Genomic DNA, 12,451 nt, shown 5'->3' on the forward strand with positions numbered 1-12,451 from the left:
TTCGTACTCCCACCTAACAATTTAAAAAAATATATAGTGAAACTTGAAAATCTAATTTATAAAACTCACTATGTGTCTCCATATTTTAAACTATTTCCTCCAAGACTAAAAAAGTCGCAGAATGGCGCTAGGGGCCTCAAATAATTGGATTTTTTCTGGATTGTTCTTTTATGGATCTTTAGCCGGTTAAAATAGTTTTTAAGGGTTAAAAAAAAAAAAAAAGTAAAGAAAAAAGAAATTAAATAAAAAAAAAAAGGTAAAAATTGAAGAAGAAAAAAAAAAGTTATAAATTTTATACATTCATCTCAGTTTATTTTTAATCAGTTTATATGTCACGTTGGTACAGTAACGTCACAAACTTTGAATGCTACAGTTTTGCTTTCAGTTACGATTCTAGCTGATGGCGTCCAAATATATTTTTTTTACTTTTGAAATCATGACTACAATAATGTGTATGAAATCTAGACAAATTAAAGTACCATATTTAAGCATATTTTACGACCGGGCAAAGCCGAGCCTCTACCCCCACTAGTACTATTTAAAAATAGCATGGTAACACGCGTGCATAAGCACCTTTATATTAGTTGATTAACAAATTAAAAAAATTTTTCCCCATTATATTTTCAAGTTAATTTAATAAACAAAGATATTGCAAAAAACTAAATTTGTTAAGTAATTTACTAGAATAACTTTTTAAATTTAGTAATCAAGTAAAATAATGGAATTTTACTTGAAATAATTCGAAATAAGAAAAACGATTTATGTTTTACTTGAAATAATTCGAAATAAGAAAAACTATTTATGTTTTAATTTAACATTTGCAATAATTTTTTTTAACAGTTTGAAATACGTTAAAACATTAGAAAATTGTTAATGATCGTTTTGGTAGAAAAAAAAAAAGGTCCATTGATATAGTTCCTTTGCTACGAATTCGGAATAAGGGCATGTGAACAAGAAAAAGCGAAAATAGTTCAAGGAGACGTCTCCTATACATGAGAACCCATCTTTTAGTATATGGAAGTGTGCCATTATTTTTAGATAGGATGTTCAAGTCATATTTAATTTCTACGGTATCTTTTGCTTATTAAATTGTTAGATGAAAGTACAAAATAAATTAAAAGTTATAAATAAAATCCAAGTTGAATTAACAATTAAGTTGAAATTGAATAAAGTGGCAATAGGTACGGGCAAAATGAATGACGATGCTCAAAATGTATAAACATTTTGACCCCTCCCTTTACTTAAAAATTCACCAAAAATCAGAAAATTAACCAATTTTAATGAAATTTTCAGTATTTATCAAATAATGATCGTGGAATATAATGAACTAATTATTTTTATTTAAATCTTAGTGAAAATGTATTTTGTTTAAACAAAAAATACCTTTACTAAAATTATGGTTTTCAGTAGTAAATAAAAAACGCAAGAATTTATTTTTGCTTTTTTTATGTAAATAAAGCATCGTAATTTGTAACAATAAAATAAAAATAAAATAATTTTTACAGAAACATTACTAAAAAAGTCCCCAAAGCTCATATTAATGGATTCGATAATAACTCAAAGAAAAATTAATTTTTCGAACTACTAATATTATCATTGAATTAAGCATTGTTTATTTAATATTCTCACAAAAAAAAATTGTAATTGCAAAAATTCTTTTTTTTACGCTTACATTTTTAACGTAATTTTTACATGTAAGATTCTAATATTTCCATTGCACGCAAGAACGTATAATTATCAACTTAAAATAATGTTGATATAATCTTGGAAAATAAAGTAAAAAAAAATTAAATTGAAAATCAGGAACATAGAAAAATAATTTAATTAAAAAATGGCAAAAATACGAACGTTCCAGGTCGGTAGGTACGGATGCGCAGTTGAAAAAAAAAAAGTCTGTTTTGGCGTAACCATCGTCATACGGTAGCCACGGTTTTGCCCACCGTCCTCCTCTTTTCAACTACCCGCATGTTTGTGTTCATTAACTTTAAATTTCACGTAAACATGATAAATTTTAACGTTAAGTCTGTATTTTTTAGTGTCCTTTTTTCAATGATTATAAATTGCTTTCTTAACCAATTGTAATTCTGTATTAATAAATAATGGCGCTAACTTTTTTTTTTAAAGAATAAATTGTCAGTAGTATAATTAATGAATTTAATTAAGTTTTATACATTTTTAAATGAAGGAAGGAAGGTCTTCGACTAAAAGAAGTTGCTTGGAATAATATTAAATATAGAGACAAATTATGTCTAATTTGTTCTTCCATACATATTTGAATTTTGCCGCGAGAGTTTTTTTTTATACAATGGACAAGTTTCGTTTTTATCAGATCCCTGATACATTTTTGGATAATTATTACTTTTTTTTTTTTTTTTTTTTTTTTTTGCAAAAGTACATTTAATTAATTAATAAAAGCGATTTTTGTCATAATGAATTTTTACGTGAAATCTAGGGGTTTTCAAATTTGAGATAAAATTATTGCATGCATTTTTTTTTTCACACACTTTTTTTCTTTGAGAAATTAACTTTAAACTATAATCTTTTAAATACAATAAAAAAAAAAAAGTACTCGAAAATTTAAAAAATTATGATTAACCGACGTTAAAAACCATACCCCTCTATCGAAGCAGTCATTAATTGCCCGTACCTAGCAATCACCTATAGTCATTCATTTGAGCATTTGTTTAGTGACTAACAGGAATAGACGGTGATGGTCGATTTCGCGTTGCTACTGAACAAAGTTCCACTAGTTATTGTTTCATTTTAAAAGTATCCGTTTATTTATTTTTCAAAATATGTTTAATTAGATACTTTGGCAAATTGTTTTTGTTTTCAAATTAATGTTTATTTTCTCACAATTTCTTGATTAAAAATATTGCTTTGAAATATAATAAGAATATTTGGCACTTACGGTGCTGAAATAATAGCTATTATTTTGAAAGCCGTTTTTAACATGAGGGTGTTTTATTATTTTGTACTTTCACCTAACAATATCGTAAAACTTGAGCTTAACTCGAAAATACTACTAAAAAATAGCACGGTGGCATAAGTGCATAAGCACCGAATATTTAACCGAACTTTACAGGAACTTGTTTGGCTCTGCCGATCAAAATATTCTTTGGCCATGCAATGCATGGCCCATGCATGCACTAGTTATCCAACATGCAAGAGGTGTTTATTCCGAAAGCCGTTCTTAACATGGGGAGGTTTAGAGTTTATTCCGAAAGGCATTTTTTTTTGGTATTATTATACAAACACCGTGACAGCGTTAGGGTTAGGGTTTAGGGTTAGGGTTTAGGGTTAGGGTTAGGGTTAATTCGCTGTCACGGTGTTTGTATAAATTTACCTTTTTTTTCAACCTCCCCATGTTAAGAACGGCTTTCGGAATAAACACCTCTTGCAGGTTGGACAATCAGTGCACATTGACCAATTCTTTTTCGGCAATACTGGATTCTTAGTTCAAATTAATTGCATTTAATATAACTTTTTTTAGCAGGGATGGGAAGTCGACCGTTACCGATATCGTTAATTTTCGTGAAACTATCACGGAGCAAAGGCTCGAATATGAAAATCACAAACTATTATACGCTTATTTTAACTCAAATATTTTCAAACACAATAATATCGATGTCACAAACTGTACATTTCAGAACATTATTTTATTATCATTTTTTTTTAAATTGTCTAAAATAATATTTATCAAATAAAATATTAAATTTGTAGATTAACACCCCCAATGATATATTTTTATTTACAGAAGAAAAGCAATTATTTTAGAATTTAGAGAAAAGGCATGTTTCATATATAAATTTAATGTAAAATGACCCATTTCTGGCCTATTCTTAATTTTTAAAGATTATTTACCTATTTTTTTTTATTTTTTTTTTTATTTTTTTAACACTAACCAATCCTAAGCCTGAGTGTCAAAATCGTAAAAACACAATCGTCTAAAAAATCAAGCCCCAAAAAGAGTGTGTTAATTTGTGAATTGAGCGAAATGATCTAGTCGAGTGACTTTCGCCTCAACGTGATCAAAATACAAATCACATACTTGAAAGTAGTTGGCTGAAAAATCATGACAGTAAGGGTAAATTTAAGTTTCGGGTTAGTCAAACCCTTCCCACGTCAGCTCATTTTTTTTTTATTTTATTTTTTTTTTTTGTGCAAGAGTGGATAATTCTGAGCGGCCCCCTCCCTACACACACACACACACACACACACACACATACATACTATTAATCGAGTAATAGCAGTAGTACGAACTACTATGCCCATATAACCTGACACAACTAGAATGAAATCGGAAGTACCTGCCGTAGTACGGCAGGTACTTCCGATTTACGTTGACTTACTATCGTTCTGCTAGGAAGTACGGCAGTGCCGAACTTCCTAGCAGAACGATAGTAAGTCAACGTAAATTTCGAAGTAGATTTGAGCCTAGATCGACGATTTCCTAGTTTTATAGGCGAGAGTACGTTCTATCAGGGCCATCTTTCCAGGCATTAACCCCTTCTGAAAGAGGGATGGTAGTTTATTGTCAATCATACGGAGTGTGGAGTGGCGAGTGCCCTTACCAAAATATACCGACAAAATTGCCCAGGCATTATTTTGCGAGTCAGAATATACTTCCTATTCTACACTGGCTTTTGAATCCCACATTCCGACTTTTGTGTCACATCTTGCCGCGGTTGCAGAAAGGTAAATACAACATTCACCTTTCGAGTATTTACAATTTGGTTAGGAGTGGAGCCAGCCAGCCAGAGCCACCTACTTATAGAAAGGGTTAGCGGGTCACTGCCGCCGGGTCACCATTACATTTTATTTATTTTTTGTATGTGAGTAGGGAAGGGTCCTCACTTTCATCATTTTACAATTATATATGAATATATTTTGTAAATAAAATTTATTTTAACGTTGAATGTATTGGAAATAGGGTAGTCTATAAATATAAAGTAAATTTGGTTGGTACAGGTACTGGTATAGATGAAAAAAAAAACAACAAAACAGAAAACAAACAAAAGGAACGATGCTGGTGCGAATGGGTCAAAATGTACTTAGTTACATAGAGAACGACCAACTACCCCACTTTTGAGGTCCTTATACCTTTTTTTTTTTTTTTTTTAATTTAAAATTTTTTTTTTAAAGAATAATTGGGAGAGAAAAGAAGATTCCTCGAATGGTGCAACTTGGTGTGTGTATATATATATATATATATATATATATATATATATATATATGAGAGAGAATGTCTCATGCAGAGTGCTCTTTTTGAACGAGCTGGTATTTACCAATACTAAACCGATCAGCCCTCGCGGAAAGGCGGTTAATAGAGACGTTGGGCATTAGTTACAAAGTAAATCAATTTTTTAATTTTTTTTTAATTTTTATGTAGGGCTTGTTTTACAATAGACAGAGATACGAAAAAGCGATAAAAAAATGTTACCAAAAAGACAAATGACTTCTACCTAGCTGGATAAGTTTTTAACCTTTATTGGATTCGAAGACAAGTATTGTCTAGCGTTAGAAAAAAAAAAAAAAAAAAAATGGCTGAGAGTTGCCTCACTTTGAAGTCTCTATAATGACTTAAAAATAAAACTACTGTTAGAAACCCGCCCAATAAATGTAATGTTACCGTGACATTTGGGATGAGGGGGGGGGGTCAAACAATATTTTGTTTTATATTTTTCAGTCATTTTCATCAAGATTTTCAAAAATGTAAGAGTCAAATCGCGGTCACTTTTTTTTTTGTTTTTCAAACTCAATAAACATTTTAAAGTAAGGAAAAACTAAAAACTTATCCAACTAGGTAGAAGAATTACTTACCTTCGTTAATATTTGTTAAGTTTTTTTTTAATCGCTTTTTCGTACCTCTCTCTCCACAACAACTTAACGTCAATTAAATATCAATAACAAGATCCGGATTTGCTAAGCAAAATTAGCGCCATAAATTACTTTAAAGAAAATAAAAATGAGAACTAGCCCCAATTTAGTTTACTTAACCTACTCATATGATGTGTGACATATTTGCGTTAAAACCATTTAGCTACCGTAAATATTGGTTGCAACATGCGTCAACTGTTTTTTTCTTCTTCCAGAAGGAGGAGATGTTGTGCAGGGACGCAGGGTTTATGTTGGCAATAACATTTACCAGATTATATTTTATATGAACTTTTTTAAAGACGCAAATAGGTCACAACAGAGTAGGTAAACTAAAATAAATTATATGAAGCTTATATTGTTGCCAATAGTAACGTTTATTCCGGATTTAATAGCCGTAAACTAGATGACTCCAATAATTTATTGGTAAACGTCCAATCAGAATAAAATAGAAGTGCTTCTGCTTCACTGCTTCTACAGAATGTGAACGAAACTAGACCTAGAAGTTAGAGAAAAAAACAGGTTCAAATTCTGTAAAAAAAGAAATTAAAGTATGGGATAATCAATCAAAGATAAAATCGAATTTAAAAAAGGTCGGTTAAAAATAAAAAAAAAATCGGTGCTTGCACTTACTGATCCGCGCTATTTTTTAAATCGTATTTACAAGTTTAATTAAAGTTTTATGATATGTTTTTTTTTTATTCAATTGTAAGGTTAAAGTATAGAATAGGTACAAAACACCCTCCCCATGTTAAGAATGGCTTTTTAAATAACGTTATTATTTCAGCACGGATCAACTGCACTGCATGAGTGCATGAGTGCATGAGTACAAAAAAAAAATTAAACGGACGTCAGTTATTTATTATGTACTCATGTGCACTTATTGATCCGTGCTGAAATAATAACGTTATTATTTAAAAAGCTATTCTTAACATGGGGAAGGAAGGTGTTTTGCACCTATTCTATACTTTAACCTTACAATTGAATCACAAAAAACATAAAACTTTAAATTAAACTTGGAAATACGATTTAAAAAATAGCGCGGACCAGTAAGTGCATTAGCACCGATTATTACATTAACATTCAAAATATAATGAGGATTGATAATTTGTATTACTTTAGATTAGTCCGACTACTAATCTCATCTTGATCGTTATAATCAAAGTTTCGACCGATTGCAAGCTCCAGGTGCAGTGATGTGCACCTTTCCGAACTCTTAAACCTGTAGGAAATTTCAAACCGAACAATTTAATTCACATCCAGACAATTATGTTTAAGGTTCTCCAAATTCGTACGAGAATTTTCCACGTGGACCCATGGCATAACGGTTAATGATGTTTGTTAATCAATTCGAAATTCAGAAGGTTCAATTCTTGCTCCGGGTGATAATTATTAACATAAATTAACACTTCTACCCGGTCATAGACGAAGGATTTTAGGTATTTTTTACGACCTGCCCCAGTATAGTTAAACACCCTCAACCACCCCATGTTAAGAACGGCTTTCGGAATAAACACCCTTCCAACCTTTCCATGTTAAGAACGGCTTTCGAGGTAGGGGCGGGGGGTATTTCGAAAGCCATTCTTAACATGGGGAGGTTGGGAAGGGTGTCTATAATACGCTGGGGCACGTCGTAAAAATTTACCGGATTTTAGTTAGAGATTCCCGTCCGTTCATTTCTCCAAATTCGGTAAGACGCACGTAGAGATCGAAGGTTACATCGGCCAAAACAATGTAACAAAGTGAGAACAGTAGTCCGTTAAGTCCAAATAATAATAAAATGAAAAGGATATTTTAAATTTATTTTCACGTCCATACTAATGTGAATCGTTCAATTATTTCAGCTCAGCTTCAGCAAATAAACAATTCAAAAAGTGGATCGAGAGGGCGTTTCCACTCCGAGTAACAAAAAAAAAAAAAAAAAGGGATCGATAAAAATGTTTCATGTATAAATAATATATAGTAAGATTTAAGGATTGAAATGTTGAAACTGTATATCTAATTTGTTATAATAATTGCAATGTACTACAATATATTAAAAAAAAGCTGCATATAATTAGTTTGTATCAAGAGTTAGTCACAAAGTCCTGAATGTCAGAACTGTCTATTTGTGAAACGAGACACACCTACTTTAAAACCATTTCCGGCTTTCGTAAATATTAATCCTTTATTTAATGCCTATACTTAAAAAGGCATTTTTTTTTTTTTCTTTTTAAATATTTGTATCCACGTTTAAATGAAATATTTATTTAAAAAAAGCCATGGGAACACACACACACACACATAAAAACTTAATTAAAAAACATGTTTAATAATCTAAATCATCAGAAATTATCTATTCAGTTTGTCCTCCTTTTTCTAATTTACTTTGCAGTTCGTATTTAAGACACGTGACTGTGACAAAATATCTACCGTAAAGACATAAAAAACAAACAAAACACATTCAGGAAACATGGTTTTTTACAAAACAGTTTTCAACCATTGCTCCTTAAACATAACAATTTTATTCCAAATTCGATTTTTATCACATATTTGAACTGAACTAAACTTTTTTTTTTCCAGAGTTCATGTAGTATATTGCTTTCATATAAACTGCAATAAGTTACTTATGTAATCTACAAGCTATAATAAAGTTTTATTTAAAAAAAATAAAATAAATAATTGGAAAGTAAATTTCGTGGTCGGCAGGAAAATTATATTGTTAAAACAGAAACAATTTATCACACATCAAAGGATAAAAAAAATGATTAAATTACGAGTTCGGATAGAAATTTTACATTTATTCATGGGAAAAATTTTTTGGAGGGGCATTTTTTTTTTTTTTTTTTTTTCAATAGTATTTTCAAGTTAGACTCATTTTACGATATTCTTGTTCATTAAATTTTTAGGTGAAATTACAAAATAGTTACAAAACACACACCCTATGTTAAGAATGGCTTTCGAAATAACATTTCAGCGCGGTAACAGATGCAGCCTCATGCAGGTGCCCCTTTTCTATAAACTACCAATAGCAGAGTATAGTATCTGTTGGTGCGGTGCAGTGGCTGCAGTGCAGTGCACTAGTGCAGTGCACTTCATTTTCTTTTTTGTCATCGATCAGTGAAGGAGAAATCCTTCAAGAGCGAGATAATTTTTTTTGTTATCATAATCCAGAGTGACCCTTTTGGAAAGTTGGATTTTCGCCACATTAAAAACAAATTTTCTATCTTACTTCGCCCGCGTGTGGAGGCAAGTAAATAGAGATCAACAAAATACTTTCGTTTTACAATTATTACAATTAAAGAGCGATTTGTGCAAGTAGGGTGTACGTGCGGTGTACACATGTTGAAAGATGCCAAAACGCCCAACAAATCTAGTAAGATCACTTGTGATGTGTGCGTATATAGTTCTTAAAATAATTCGCACTTATGCATAATAGTCTCCTAGAAAAACAGTACAATTTGCGACAAGCGAAGATAATCACTGAATTTATCTAAAAATTTATGTAAATGACCCAAAAATCGTTAAGAAGTTGGTTAAACTTTAGAGTAAAAACAAATTACGGAAAATTCCCAGATTACTTTAAATAAATGCAAAAAAGCGGGTTGCAGTAGAACATTTATTGAATGAAATTAAAACAGCGAGTTATATATATATATATATATATATATATATATATATATATATATATAAGTGACCCCCCCCCCAAGATGCAAACAAATGATGGCGTTCAAACCATCATACGGATTTGCCAGGGTAGCTATTATGCATAATCGCCATAAATGCAATAATACAAAAAAAGTGGGGGTACTTGTTATGCACTTATATTCCTATTTACTTGCCTTCACACGAGGCCAAAGTTAGATACAAGGTCGGTTTTTTTATGTGTGGAAAATCCAGTCCCCCCCCCCAAAGGGGCACTGTAGATAGGAACAAAAACATTGTCTCAGTCATGAAGAATTTCTCCTCCACTGACCGAGGACAGATAAGGTGAAGTGCAGCATCAGAACAGATACTACACTGTGATTTTATGTTACCGTGCTGAAATAACGTTATTTTGAAAGCCCTTCTTAACATGAAGAAGGGAGGGTGTTTTATAACTATTCTGTACTTAAACCCAACAATTTAATAGATATTGCGAAACTTGAATTTAACTTGGAGATCATTAACAATATATCGCACGATAACATAAGTGCATAAACACAAAAAAATGTTTAATTTTCTGTGTCGATTTTATAAAGAAAAAAAAAACAAACAAACACATCTAATCTGAACTGACACTCACATTGTGCCTCTTGCCTCACATCCGTGTTTAAAAGTTTGGCACGTTTTATTAAAATGCAGAATATTTACACAATATCAATAGAGACGAACACAAAATTCAGCATGGGTTTACAAATCGTTTGTGTTTATTAAGAGAAAAAAAAAAAGTATTTAATTATAGTAATTATAAGAGAGAGCAAAAAATAAAAAATAAGGAAGCGAGACTTACCCGGTGCCATTATCTATGACAACGGCAGGCAGACGGCCAGCCATTGCAGATGATTATTGACTTCGTTAAAAAGTTCACCACCTCTATTATATAAGTATCTATCACGTAGATTGTTTCGATTCCAAATTATCACTCTTTACCAGATGATTCGGAATGAGAAAAAGAAAAGAAAAAAATTTAGAAATTCAACGATCCAAGAAGTGTAGGACCAATGTGATTCGGATCCGTGGCCAGTAGCACTGTAAAATGGCTGCCACGTACGACAGAGTTGGTTTCTTCTTCACGAGAGCCGCCGTGGCGTATAAATAAATGGGTTGGATTTTATTAAAATCTCAAGAAAACAGCCTTTTTAAATTTCTAAATAGTTTTTAAAAAATTAATTGACATGTTTTAAATATAATTTTAGGCATGGATAATTTATAAAAAGATATTTCACTTGCTACTTAACTAAACTATAAACTAGTGGTTGATTTGGAAATTAATTACTTTGCTCTCTTAAAGACACAACTTGGGCGGGGTTATCATAACAGTTGTGTATACTGTAATTGTATATATTAAAGTTAATTACAATTAAAACATTATCTTTTTTTCTAGGTTTCGTGTCTGTTGTAAAATAATGAAATAGTGTTGTTTCAAAGACATAAACTTCTGTCTTTACTTGTGTCAAGGTTGCAGAGAGAGAGGGAAACCGAAGATAACAATAACAAGTCAACATAAACAAAATATAAAACAAGGAAGGGGAATTACTTTTCTTTCTAAAGTTAAAGGAAATTTATTCAATGGTTAAAATAAAAACTAAAAATAACAGTATATGAAACAAACAAAAATGAAAATATATTTTAGTTCTATGTTTTTTTTTTTGTGATTTTTTAAAAATAATAATAATTAAATAAATAAATTATTAAATTCATTCAATACTCATGCTCACACGGTATTTCGCCACTTGAACATACGGGACTACTATTTGGGACCATGCCTATTGCCTAGGGAAGAATATGAACAAGATGTTGGTTTACGTTACATTTAAATTTCGGCATATCAGTACAGTCAGGGAATCAGGTAGCAGGAAGGGAATTCCAAAGTCTAGCTGTTCGAGAGAAGAAACTATTAAAGTAGAAAGTTTCCTGCCATTTAGAGACCTCAACAATGAAGGGGGGGGGCTGATTTTGTTCCTATTTACAATGCCTCCCCACGGGACAGAGTTAGACACCTGGGTCGTTTTTTAATGTGGAGAAAAGGAACAAAAAATAAAAATTGCCTCAGTCATGAAGGGTTTCTCCTCCACTAACAGAGAACAAGAAATTGAAGTGTAGCATCTGAAGAACACATACTACACTTTGATCTTGACCCAACGGCCAAGAATCGAGGGGGGCACAAGTAGAGAGAGTTCATCATACAGTATTTATTTTACTCATTAGAATTTCTCACACAAATCTACTCACTAACAATGACCGGTGGACTGGTGTTCCTTGGAGTCTGGGTAACAACAACTTTCCCCAGATTTCTAGTACTCTCCACCTCTTTCAATAACCTTTATAAAGGAATTTGCGTTATCACAACAGCCGCTGACCATTGATTTCTCACTGGCAATAATCATTGATCTTCACCGGAATTTGGGTGGCAATAAGTGCCTCTAAGGTCCCAGACTTTTTTGCACTCAACAAGTGGAGGTCTGGTTAGTGGTTTCTCCCCTCGATCATACCACCCTTCTTGACTATTTGTGTTGCCAGTTAATGTTGGCATCACTATGAGGGGGGGGGATGAGTAACTTACGATTATACAGTTTTAGTTTTTTTAGTTCTAAGTGGTGTTTTATTATTTTATTTTTCTTGCAGTTTTTATTTCGCCGGTTGGTGCTTGTAGCACATGTGAATTAGTCTCTGCATTCAAGGCTTTTCCTTAATATTTCAGCCGTTTTCATTATTGTTATCCGTTGTATCTTCTTAGGCATCTTCCGATTTCAAGTTCTATGATTTTTTTTTTTTTTTTGCCCCCAAGTTTTTGGGATTGTTCCTAGTGCTCCAAAAATTATTGGTTATTATTACTGTTATTTACTCACTAGGAGTTTTCACACAGGTCATCAAAGATTTCTCTCTCCCAACA

At 31.7% G+C, this 12,451-nt stretch overlaps 1 protein-coding gene across 2 annotated transcripts in view; it reads right to left on the reverse strand.

The window, feature by feature from the left end:
- Positions 1 to 12,451, reverse strand: part of LOC145303534 (actin-related protein 3) — a 403,282-nt gene that overhangs the window by 106,664 nt on the left and 284,167 nt on the right. The window contains exon 1 of one of the 2 annotated variants that reach the window (XM_080144995.1): positions 10,349 to 11,082. The exons of the other annotated variant lie outside the window; for it this stretch is intronic. Within the exon in view, the coding sequence (XP_080001121.1) occupies positions 10,349 to 10,392 (44 nt within the window). The 5' untranslated portion in view covers positions 10,393 to 11,082. Of the gene's footprint in view, positions 1 to 10,348; positions 11,083 to 12,451 lie in introns of those variants that run through there. 2 annotated transcript variants of the gene reach the window in all.

The sequence above is a fragment of the Euprymna scolopes genome, chromosome 19 (genome assembly GCF_053919585.1).
Source record: "Euprymna scolopes isolate OS-2025 chromosome 19, ASM5391958v1, whole genome shotgun sequence".
NCBI lineage: Eukaryota > Metazoa > Mollusca > Cephalopoda > Sepiida > Sepiolidae > Euprymna > Euprymna scolopes.